General features: G+C 33.8%; 1 protein-coding gene across 12 annotated transcripts in view; it reads right to left on the bottom strand.

Annotated features, from left to right (window-relative positions):
- LOC145283838 (uncharacterized) overlaps positions 1-13588 on the bottom strand; it is a 240039-nt gene that overhangs the window by 98767 nt on the left and 127684 nt on the right. For 6 of the 12 annotated variants that reach the window (XM_080132947.1, XM_080132941.1, XM_080132946.1 and 3 more), the window contains one exon: positions 3407-3464. The exons of 5 other annotated variants lie outside the window; for them this stretch is intronic. In XM_080132947.1, coding sequence (XP_079989073.1) covers positions 3407-3434 — 28 coding nt within the window. In that variant the 5' untranslated portion in view covers positions 3435-3464. Of the gene's footprint in view, positions 1-3406; positions 3465-5476; positions 5501-13588 lie in introns of those variants that run through there. One more of the 12 variants, XM_080132944.1, reaches the window with a different exon arrangement.

The raw sequence follows: 13588 nt of genomic DNA on the forward strand, positions 1-13588 counted from the left end.
AACCCTTTTCTAATTGTGGTGGAGAGCTCCCCTCCTGAGCCAGTCCAGGACTATTAGATTCTCTAATGTAATCTTCTTTGTCTTCTGTGAGAACATTGTCATGATGCTGTATATTGATGTCAGTGTCAATGAAGGCTGCAAGTTTCTGAAATAAAACTTCTGGCTGTTCATCCGGTTCAAACCTCATGGAATCGAAGTCCAGGAAGTGAGAGCCACTAGTCTGGAAGCCATAATGTTGTCTTATGGTTTGCCAAACATTTGTTATTGACGTTCTTAACAATGGCACTCCGTGATATGTTGGAGCAGTACTTTGCTACCTGTCTCAACATCATCTTCACTATATTGTTTTTTTGGATAGCACTGAGTCTGTTGACATCAGGTACTTCAATACTATCATTTGTGAAGCTCTGGTGTGGATGAGCGTGTGACTTCTTTTCCCAGTTCATCTCAAGGAATGGGGCATAGTTTCTATGAAGAGACAGACAATATACAGAGTTATTTCTCCACACTTCAAAGGAAGAGATGGTCTCATTATTTCCCAGGCACCACTGCTTATGGGCACATGTAGACATACTGAGATATACTTGAACAACTGGTATATATGGATAAGAGACACTTCGATAGTCCAGTTTTGTCACGATAATCTATTCTGGTGGTCGCCCAATCAGTTGGTGGGTAATATACTCCTTATTTAAAGAAAAAATATTCTTTTTCTTTCTTTACTCATTCAGAATAGTGAATGAGGGGAAATAAACCGCTGCCACCATGCCAGTAAATAAAAACATATCACATGAAACTGTTTGAAGGAACAAAGAGATTTTATTCTCAAGTGTACTGAATGAAACTTCAAACCAAACCGAAAATCTAAACACAAAATGGAAGAAGCAGATGACAACTGTAAATAACACCATCATGCTGAATTATCTCCCTTGACCGATATGTGGTCATAATTCAATACTGGCGTACTAAAAGTTTTCACACAGGTTCTCTTTGAGAATGATTTGTGGTGTTCTCTGGAATCTGAGAGACAACAAGTCTCCTCAGATTTCTAGTACTCTCCACCTCTTTTGATGTCATTTGCAAATTAATTTGTGTTATCCCAACAACCGTTTACTACTGATTTCTTGTTGGCAGTGACTATTGATCTTTATTGGAATTTGAGTGGCAATAATACTCCCCAAGGTCCCAGTCCTATCTACACTCATCCAGTGGAGGCATAGTTAGTGCTTTCTCTCCTCGGTCTTTCTATCCTCCTTGACCCTTTGACTATTTAATGGTGCGCCTGTTATGCTGACGCCAATTTTGGTGGGGTGGAGAGAAAGGGAAAGGAAGAGAGAAAGGGAAAGGAAGAGGGAAAGGGAGGGAGGAGGGGAAATGGGGATTACTAATATTAGTCAATTTTCACTTTTGGTAAACAAGTTCTCTTAGTTTCATCTTTTTGTTTCACTTCTGTTGTAGTTTCTATATACCCGGTTAGAAATTGTTGCTCATGTGGACTAGTTTCTGCACTCAAGGGTTTTCCTTAAGATTTCAGTTGTTTTCAGCATTATTGTTCAATGCATAATCTCAGTTTTCCCATCGATTCTGATTTCTCCTAATCTTTTATTCATGTTCTTTGGGACTGGTCCTAGTGCTCCTACAATTATTGGTATTTTCTTTAGGTTCCATATTGCTTCCAGCTTGTTGGTAAGTTCCGTATATTTTTTTTGTTTTTCTGTCTCTTTGATCTTCACCTTGTGGGCTGCTGGGACGGCAAGATTTTTATTATTATTTTTATTGTTATTATTATTAATATTATTATTGTTATTATTATTATTGTTATTATTATTATTGTTATTATTATTATTATTATTATTATTATATTATTCTCACGTTTTGTTTATATCTTTGACTATATAAATAAAACAGTAGATGTATGTATTTGTATTTAACCGATAAACTCTTAAACTGCTGGTTACATACCACTGAAATTAACAGGAAATATAAATCATACACCAAGGATAGTTTACGAGTAAAATCTTTGTTTGGATGGATGAATACATACAGAAATATGTTGGAAAGTTGAAATGCAAAATGTTCTATCCAACTTGCCTACAAATTTTATTAGTTTTACGCATGCGCAAATTCAATGGTATAACTAGAATTGGTTTAATTTTAAATCTTTTTTATCTATTTATCGGGTTAGATCAAGCAATAGGGAATGCAGATGGAGGCTACATGTTTTGGCTTTAATTCCAGCTGATGGCCACCCAAGTCATTTTCTTATTAACTTTTGAAACTAGTATTTATATGTTTTATTAATACTATTAATACGGACTAGTCAACTAAGTCTTCAGCTATATTGTTTCGATTCTATGTCAGTTTCAATATTATCTTGCCTTACTATCGAGCAATATTATTCAGCAATATTTTCTTGCCTTATTATTCAGCGATATCATCTTGCCTATCTTATATTTTGCGTTATATATATTGAGCAATATTATTTTTATAGATTTTATTTTGCCTTATCTTGTATATTGAGCAATATTATCTTGCCTTATTATTGAGTAATATTATTCAGCAATATTTTCTTGCCTTATTATTGAGCAATATTATCTTGCCTATCTTATATTTTGCGTTATCTTGTATATTGAGCAATATTATCTTTTATACATTTTATTTTGCCTTATCTTGTATATTGAGCAATTCTTATTTGGCTGGGATTATCTTATATAAAAATATTACCTCCCAGGAATATTTTGTAAGACTTGATACCGCAAGATTCAATAATCTGTGATCCAATTCATCTCATTATTCTGATAACTCTCTCTCTCTCTCTCTCTCTCTCTATATATATATATATATATAATAATAATATAAATATTTTTATTGAGCTCTCTTTTTAATCTCGTTTTAATTCTCTTAAAAACCTCGTTTTAATTCATGGGTTTTATTTCCTGAATACCTTGAGATATATATATATATATATAGAATAAATGACAAAAAGTTATATTCCAAAATTCATAATGTTGACCATCTTATAATTTATTCCTTTTATAAATTATAAGATGGTCAACATCATGAATTTTGGAATATAACTTTTTGTCATTTTTTTTTCTATACTGCTCTGTAATTACATTGAGCTTCTTAAATAAGGATTCATATATATATTATAACAAAATATATTTCTACAGAAATAGAGAGAGAGAGAGAGAGAGAGAGAGAGAGAGAGAGAGAGAGAGAGAGAGAGAGAATTGACTCTGTAACAATATATCCGAAATCTGCATGAATTAAAATATATTTAAGAGTATTTTATGACCGGCAAGTCCCCCCGCCCCCTCCTAGTGTTTAATAAAATTCGAATTTGTTAGTATCCCCACACGGGTACAATCAAGTTCAAATAAAAAAATAATTTTTTAAAACTCACAGACATCCACAGGCATTTTTATATCCATTGTAATTCTTTTGAATTTTCAGGTGATTAACTGAAATTTTTAAAAATAAAAGAATTTTATGCAATTAAAAAAAAAAAATGAAACAAAAATATCATTTGAAACACTTTTAACATTTAATAAATAAAAAAATCGGTACTTGTACAGTTTAATCAAGACGTTAAAAAATGAAAATATCGAAAAAAGTTTATATCGTACGTATCTGTTATATCATGGAGTTCTCCGAAAAAAAAATTCATTTAATTTCATCAAGTAGTTTTTGTTTTACAACAACAAAAAAAAAAAACAATTTGTTATGATACCGAACAAAAGGTTCGATTTTTAGGAAGAAAAGCTAGTATTAAAGATGGGGAGGGAGTGTCGGCGCTTTAACTGGAGTTATTTCCCCGTGTCGGAAATTTATCTTGCTTCCAGATAAATTCGACGCTAAAGTAACTAACCTGAAAAAAATGACAGCATGAAATAAAAGAGGGGGGGTGGAGGTAAAGAATAAAATATAAAGGTCTTGCTTTGAACCGAAGAAGAGATTTTATTCACAATAAAATTAGTTGTAAATTTTTCCCTTTACGGGCATTAAATTAAAAAAAAAAACGCCAAGGTAACACATAATGAAAAAAATAACACTGGTTCTTATAATGAAGATGTTATATCCATGAATGAATACAATAATAAGATTCAGAATAGCAGTTCCTAATCACACTCTAATATGTAATAAATTTTAGGAGCGTACTCACAAATTGAAAGCCAGTCAGGCACGTGCCTTTTTCTTTTTTTCTCGCTTAAAGTCCTTTTAGAATTTTCTATCCTTCTATGTGCGAGCAAACCGTAGACACGCAGATGGATTTCAGAAGCATGCCACGTCGCATGTCCGGGGTATTCTTGCCAGGTTTTCTTCTTTATAGGAGGTTCCAAAATTCCTTGTCACGTAAAATAAGGTCTTTTCTTAAAAATAATTACACTCCTTCAAAAATATGTGCAAAACGTAACAACGTAGATAGTTTTCAGAAGCATGCTTCGTCGCATGCCCGGGGTATTCTTGCCGGGTTTTCTTCTTTGAAGGAGGCTCGTCAAAATTCCATTTTCAGCGCCGGGCAATGAAAAGAACGCCCAATATCCTCATGGCCAGAATTTCAAAAAAGCCCGAAATTGGCGCTGGGCTCGTGACGTCATTACGGAGCTAGTATTTCCCTTTTTTTCCAAATTAAAGGGAGTTTCGTACAAACCCAAAATGTACGAAACTAAGAATCAAAAAAGATACAAAATACAAAAAATCAAATACAAGAACCAGATAAAAAATAATAAATGTAAACGGGGGGGGGGGGATGATGTACTAATTGGTACAAAAAAAATTCTAACACCCGTGACGTTTATAAACAGTAAACAAATATTAAGAAAAAAAATCCAAGATGCCTGCCTTCTTTCATAAAAACGTGTTTTTCCGCTCCGCTGTAAAAAAAAAAAAAAAAAAAAAAAACTACTCGATCAAATTAAGTGAAATTTTTTTTCGGAGATCTTCAGTTCAAAACGGATACGTACAATATAACGGTTTTTTTTTTCTCGATATTTTCATTTTTTAATGAATTGATTAAACTGTACAAGTACCAAAAAAACATCCAAATAAAAAAAGGCATAGACAGTTATGTCCCTTTTAAGCACCAAGAATTCTAAAACAGACTGACTTCCACTTAGAGACAACCGTGATGCAAGTTTCTAGCAATCAACACATTGAATTTTACGATCATGCACGTAGCGGTTCTTTTAGAATCGTTGATAATGATAAATAAACTATTGTTAACTGTTCCTTTTTTCTTTAATCGTTTATTTCCCCATTTTACACTAAAGCAAACACGAGTTCACTTCCGGCATCTTAAATTTGGGAACTGATTTTTTTTTTATTTATCCGCAAAGAAAATGAGATTCTACATTCATAAGTTATTAGACGTAAGTAGCCTGAAAAAGCTAATGGTAAAACATAAATAAAACAAAAAATAAAATGGTTTAGACTTTAGAATGAGGGATCAGTTTAGCGTAAAATGATCACCTACCTTTTCTTTTTATAGCTATTTTCTTATTTGTTTTATATCAATTTTAGGTGTGTTCATTTGGCGAGGATGTACTTTTTTTTTTATTCTGCTGAAATAAATAAAATAATAACTTACTTTTTCTGTTTTTGCTTTCATGAATTAAGGTTCTAATAATGCACTTACTGATCTGCGCTGTTTTTTAAATCTTATTTCCAAGTTTAATTAAAGTTTTATGTTTTTTTTATTCAATTGTAAGGTTAAAGTACAGAGTGCTTCTACACTTTATTGCCGAAATTGGAGACGCCATTTTATTTCACGCACCTGCTCTCCAAATCCAGGGGAGACTATGGCCGAAGCATGAAATAAATAAAAAATTAAACTGTTTAAAATTATTTGTTCGAAAAAAAAAAAAAAAAAAAAAAAACTATTTTATAAATGTTGCTTTCATTACAAAATTGTTTTATTAAAATCATATTTTTTTAACGCAAACTTTTCAATAAATGTTTTTCCAATTATATTTTGATAAATTTTTATACAATAAATGTTTTGGTTTTGTTTTCAAATGGCGCTCGTCCAGTTTAAACCATTATATGTCATTTCATTTTCTGTTTTTAATAAAATTAAAAAAAAAAAAATGTTCCATGAAAACTTTCCCGTTCTCATTAATCAAATGGAAACATTTCCAAAACAATTACGGATATATGTTCTCTTTCACTTTCTTTATTTACTTTTTGGGTTTGTATTACTGTACACACAGATTCGAAAAAGTTGTCAAAAAACAAATACATACAAATAAATGTTATCAAAGGTAAGATAAGTTACTTTTCTACCTAACTGGATACATTGTTTTTGTTTTTATTCAGTGTAACATGTTTTATTCAGCTCGAAAAACATGCAGTGTTTATCGATATGTATTGGAAAATTCAAAATGGTGCCCGACACTCTCTTTAACATGGTAAGTTTGGAAAAAGGTGTTATAAATAATAAACTAGACAAAATACTATTTAAAAAAAAAACACCGAATATATGTCAACTAATGTCACGATAACATATATTGAGCGAATTAACAGTATTTTGTCTAGTTTATTATTTATAACATCTTTTCCTGAACTTACCGTGTTAAAGATTGCGTCGGGCGCCATTTTGAATTTTACAATACATCGGTAAACACTGTATGCTTTTCGAGCTGAATAAGCACGTTACATTGAATAAAATCACGAAAAATATAACCAGTTAGGTAGAAAAGTAACTTATCTTGCCTTTGATAACATTTATTTGTTATATATTTGTTTTTTGACAACTTTTTCGAATCTATGTGTACAGTAATACAAACCCTACTTTTTTTCATAGTTCTTTCCGGAAGTTTAATTTTTTGGTTATTTATTTCATGCTTCGGCCAATGTTCTCCCCTAAATTTGGAGAGCAGGTGCGTGAAATAAAATGGCGTCTCCAATTTCGGCAATAAAGTGTAGAAGAAGCACTAAGTACAGACTAGGTACAGAACACCCTCCTCTCCCCATGTTAAGAATGGCTTTTTAAATAATAACATTATTATTTCAGCACGGATCAATAGGTGCATGAGTACCAATATTAATTATTCTTCTTCTACATCTTATTTTCGTTTTTTATTTCTATTTTTTTACAAGCAAACTAGTTATCGTTGATCTAGAAAATTAGTTGAAATGATAGAAGCGTGAAGTTACAACAACTAAATAAACTTAATAAGTGAATGTATAGCTTATATTAAAAAAACAACAACAACAACAATGAAGCATGCATGATCCCCCATGGGTGCACAGTGGACTGAACGAGGTATTAAAAAAATGACTAAGCTTAGCATTTGCCTCCCCACCCCTCATTTAGCTCCAAAAATCCCCAGGGGACGTGATATATTTCCATTGTACGGATGTCCGGCGCGAACAGAAACTCCACGATATCATTATACCATCTTTAGACAGAACATATACTACCCTTGGATCCTAGCCAGAAGACCAAGAAAATATATTTTAGTTTCACATACGACCCCAAAGCGACATCATTTAATTGTTTTAAATTTTGGTACTTGTACAGTTTAATCAAGACATTAAAAAAATGAAAATATCAAAAAAAAAAAAAAAAAAAGGTTATATTGTACGTATCCGTTTTGAACTGAAGATCTCCGAAAAAAAAATTTCACTTAATTTGATCGAGTAGTTTTTTTTTTTTTTTTTCTTTTTTACAGCGGAAAAAAACACGTTTTTATGACAGCGCGTTGAAGGCAGACATCTGGAATTTCTTCTTAATTTTTGTTTGGAGTTTATAAACGTCACGGGGAGATAACTCCAGTTAAAGCACCGACACTCCTTCTCATCTTTAATATTAGCTTTTCTTCCTAAAAATCCGGCCCTGTCGGTGGGGCATTAGAATACGCCGACTGCCCCCCTGCAGAGGGTAAAAGTCCCTCAATGGGGGTCCTGGATATGACCTTAAACTATATCCAGTGGTGAGGGCCCCAGCTTGTGGGCTTTGGGGAGTGTGGAGCAACCCTTTAATTACCATTGCTCCCAGGTCCACTCTGACTCGGACTGGTAGTACCTGTTAGGGTCCCAACTATGGGTTAAATAGAAACCGGCGTGAAAACAACAAATATATTCTATTAAAAAAAAAAATTCTTCAAAATCTTTGGATTCGGCATTAAATAACCCGAAAAGGGTTGATATGCCGTAAAACAAAAACAACCAACCAACCAACCAACCAACCAACCAACCAATCTTCCTAAAAATCGAACCTTTTGCTCGGTATCATAACAAATTGTTTTTTCGCTGTAAAGCAAAAACTACTCGATGAAATTAAGTGAATTTTTTTTTTTCGGAGAACTTCATTCCATAACCGATACGTACACTTTAAACTTTTTTTCCCGACATTTTCATTTTTTTAATGTCTTAATTAAACTGTACAAGTACCTTAGTATTTTATCAATTCTTTTTAAAGCAGAGATTGATTGTCACGTTAAGAGCAAAAATTGCTTCCAAAAATAATTTATTTTCAACTTATCTGCCATTAATGGTTTGTAGAAATACCTACACTGAACTAAATTCATTCATAAGTTCCAATTAACACAACTTACCAGTAAAACATCCGTGACATAAATCTGAAACATTAGACAAGCGATTGGACAATGGACATGAAACTTACAACTCAGTCACGTCATCAAATCCGGGGAAAAGGAAAGAGTTGAAATCAGTGTAGAAACACAAGTAGGCTATTTTACATTTTTAGAATTAAATAATTAAGTTTACCATATATTTTTTGTGACTAAATATATAAAAAAAAGACTTGTGACAACTTTGGGTCGATCAAGAAGGTTAAGAAACTACGACTTTAAAGAAAGCAAAAAATGAGAAAAAAATGATTGATTTTATTTATCTATTTATTTATTTTTTTTGTTGTTGCAATATATGTTGTAGTATAATGAACAGCCAATCGAAAATTAAAAAAAAAAAAAAATTATATCCTATAATTTTCATGAAACAGATTAAAAGGCGCTTCTACACTATTGGGACTAAACTTTGTAGTCCATAAATGGAGTTTTCAGATAAAAAACAATGGTTTCTACTGATTTTTTTTTCTTTTTCAATTCTAATAAATTACAATGGTAGTTTTCAAATTATGCAGTCGAAATTATCTGAACATTACTGAATTATTAAAAAAAAAAAAAACAACTTTAATCGTGTTAGCAGATTAAAAATTGCAACCATCTTGTTTAAATCAAAACGGAAAATTACCTCCCTTTTGAACTCTCCTGTGTCTTACAATGGTTTTCATCCAATTCTATTTTTTATTTTCTTTAATAAATAATTTCCTACTTTATCGATTTTCCTAATTTTTAGATATAATCATATCAAAAATGAGGAATACGTAGATACCATTGGGTAATATGAAAGAAAGAGAGAGCCTGTTTCCTCCCTTTAACTATAGGTGGCGTTACTGTCTGTCCACCCAATTATGGAAGCACAAAATGTATATAATTGCACCCTTAAAATTAAAATAAATGCTTTTGTTATATTTTAATTTTAAACATGTTTTTTTTTTCGTTTATTTTTTTGCAAACATATTTAATTTTTTTTTTTTCAAACATATTTCCGTTTTTTTTTTTTTTGGTTTTGCAAACATATTTAAGTTTTATTTTTTCAAACGTATTTACGTTTTGTTGCTTGTTTATTTTCAAACATTTACGTTTTTTGTTTTCGTTTTTCCAAACACATTTACGTTTTTCTTTTTTTGCAAACATTGTTTTTGTTTTTGCTATTTTTTTTTCAAATATTGTTTTTTTTTAATTTTTTTATTTTGTAAAAATGCGCAATCTATTTACGATCTTTGCCGCCAATTAACCCTTGCCAAACCACATAATGGATGCAATTGTTGATAACATTTTACCTCTAAGTGACATGTGTTTTCTTGAGTATTCCTTAAACGATGTTCTCTTAGGAACGTAAAAAAAAAAAAAAAAAAAAAAACACGTAAATGTTTGAAAATAAACAAGCAACAAAACGTAAGTGTTTGGAAAAATAAAACTTAAATATGTTTGCAAAAAAAAAAAAAAAAAAAAAAACGTAAATATGTTTGAAAAAAAAAAACTTAAATATGTTTGCAAAAAAAACAAAAAAATAACAAAAACGTTTATTTTATTTCAAGGGTACCATTATATACATTTTGTGCTTCCGTAACTGGGTGGACAGACAGTAACGCCACCTATAATCAAACGGAGGAAACAAGCTCTCTCTTTCTTCCAGATTACCTACCATTGTTTTCATGTGTGCCAGTTGGCACAGTTTAATATTCAAATTTAAAATCGTTAAATACAATTTAGGCGCGCAGTGCAATTGATTGTTTCGGCGCGTTAAAAAAATGAAAAATGACACCCACGCAAATTCCGGCGTGACCTTTATATACCAAAGGTGCGTACGTAGTTGAAAGCACCCCATGTGATGTCTTCCGTCCAATGGAATTCCTCCTAGGACACATTTTAAAACTGATTTTCTAGAGCTCGTTTGGAGCCAATCAAACCAAATATAAACATGCACAAACACAAAATCTATCTCTTTAGTCTCTTAGCCTTTCGAGCATCCTTTCGTCTCTTTAAACTCTTCCGACTCATTCAACGCTTTCTCATTAGGACTTACCACGCGTGCAAACATCAATTATTTCATTTCCACTGCTCCGCGCATTAATACTCTCTTTTAACAGACGAACATTAATATTGTCTATGTTACATATTTGAACATTCAAAGAACACAAAAAAAAGAGACTCTCCACCTTTCATATGAACTCAAAAAAAAGAACTCTGAAATATTGAGAACTATGTTTTAACTTGTTATTATTTGTTATTTCTATTCCGGAAATAAACCTCCGTTTGTGTTGCACATAAGATTTCTTATTTTTATTTTTATTATTTGTGGAGGAAGTCAGTTCCCAAAAAAAGGCCAGGCGACCCCCACAAGTTGGTGACCCCGACGCAGAAATCATATGCACAACGGAATCTTATAAACTATTAAACAACCATGACTCAGCGGAAAAAGCGACAATTTTTTTTCGACCACAATTTCAAGCTCTGCGTCATCGGAAAAAAGTCAGTTGACAGTTTAAAGGCTTTGAAATCACTTTCGAGCGAAGAAAACAAACATGGAACCTTCCTGTGTTGAAAAACCTCTGGCAACGTTAACGGTAAATATACCAGCATTTAATCCTACCAACATAAAGACCTGGTTTATCCAAATCCATGCCCTTTTCGACACAAAGCGGATAACGTCTCAACGAACCAAATACTGTTACTTGGTGGAAAAACTCCCGGCAGACGTCGTCGAAGAGGTGGCGGATTTATTGGAGAATGTGCCTGAAGACAACCCATATGACGAACTTAAGAAGGCCATCTTACGACGGACAGGCTTTTCAAACGAAACAAGGTTACGCAATCTTTTCACCCAAGTAGAATTGGGAGATCGCACCCCGTCACAACTTTTGCGATACATGCGTACATTGCTAGGGGACAACAAAATGTCCGAAAATATAATGAGAAGTCTGTGGCTGGATAAACTTCCAGACACAACAGTACAAATCCTAGCACCCACAACGGAAGAGACAAATATTGAAAAACTCGTCGATATGGCAGATCGAATCCATGAAAATCTGAGGCACCGCAAAGTAAACTCAGCACAAGCACAGCAGAAACAGACGTGCGACGACGATATATCGGGACTAAAAATGACGGTCGAAAATCTCACTTGACAAGTGCAGGAATTAATGCAAATAAACCATCGTTACTCATTTAATAAACGATCGGACTACCGAAAACGAAGTCTTAGTAGAGGTCGAAGCAACACACGGGAACGAGCGAACGAAATCTGTTTTTACCACAAAAAATTCGGCACACAAGCTAGGCGTTGCACTTATCCTTGTTCTTTTAAAAACAAGAATCAGGGAAACGAATATTCCGGCCAGTAGAGACGATGACTGTCGCTGGATTTTCCACTAAAGGTCGTTTATTTTTTATTCGTGATAATAATCATGGATATAATTTCTTAATAGACACTGGAGCTGAAATCAGCGTGATACCACCTCTACGTAAACAAAAAGCTATTCCACAGCCTTACCACCTCCAAGCAGCTAATGGCACACAAATACCGACATACGGTGAAAAATATTTAGACGTCAATCTCGGCCTGCGCCGCACATTTCCGTGGATTTTTACCATAGCCAACGTGACGACACCAATATTAGGAGCAGATTTCCTAGCACGGTTTAATCTATCGGTAAACATGACTAGTCGCACACTGACTGATAACCAAACAAAAATCGTAATTAAAGGTATCACCACAAGATACCAGTCTACTGGGATTAGTTCTGCCTTACCTGAAGAGACGTACATTCGTCGGCTGTTTCAAAAATACCCACAACTTACTCAGCCATTCAAAGTCACGGATAATATTAAACATAATGCAAAGCATTATATTAAAACGAATAGACAACCAGTCTACGCCACCCCCAGACGTCTGAAGCCGGATAAGTACAAGATCGCAAAAGACGAATTTCAACGCATGTTGCAACAAGGAATTATCCGACCTTCCAAAAGTGCGTGGTCATCTCCTCTACACATGGTACAGAAAGCAGACGCGACAACATGGCGTCCATGCGGCGATTTCAGGAGATTAAATGCACAAACTGTACCGGATAGATACCCTATCCCACACATTCACGATTTTGCAATCGGACTGCAAAATGCCACGGTATTTTCCAAACTGGATTTAGTAAAAGCGTATTACCAAATACCGGTGGCGGATGAAGATATCCACAAAACATCACTGACCACACCAAGAGAAATCAGACACCTTGATTATATTGCCCAATATTCCACAGACATCAGATACGTCAAGGGGCAAGAAAACATCGTGGCGGACGCATTATCACGAGCTGCAATAACTTCACTAAATTCCAGTTCGTTAACTATGGAATTAATTGCACAAGAACAAAAGACGGACAAGACACTCACTGACGTACAACAGAAAACGTCTTTGCAACTGAAGGAAATGCCCGTACCTTTTAGTGTAACAACACTTTATTGTGATACAGCAAAAGGACAACCGCGTCCATACATACCGCCAAGCATCAGACGACATGTTTTTCTACATTTTCACAATATGTCGCATCCAGGCAAACGAGCCACCGTAAAAATAATAACAGACCGCTTTGTTTGGCCGAATATGAATGCAGATATTCGAAATTGGACCAAGACGTGTGTATCCTGTCAGAAAAATAAAATACACAGGCACACGAAGTCACCGCTGGGCACTTTCAGTGCGCCTGATACTAGGTTCACCAATATCTATGTTGACTTAATGGGGCCATTACCGCCCTCAAAAGGACACACCCACATTCTCACCATAGTCGACAGGTTCAGCAGATGGCCAACAGCCATACCCGTGAAAGACACATCGGCAGCGACAGTAGCTGGAACAATACTAAAAGACTGGATAGCAATTTTTGGAGTACCGTCAATACTCACAACGGACAGAGGTTCGCAATTTCAATTGAAACTCTTCGCAGAGTTCAACCAATTGTTGGGAACAACCCACATAAAGGCTACTGCTTATCACCCTT

Source organism: Euprymna scolopes, chromosome 8, assembly GCF_053919585.1.
Source record: "Euprymna scolopes isolate OS-2025 chromosome 8, ASM5391958v1, whole genome shotgun sequence".
In the NCBI taxonomy this organism is placed as follows: Eukaryota; Metazoa; Mollusca; class Cephalopoda; order Sepiida; family Sepiolidae; genus Euprymna; species Euprymna scolopes.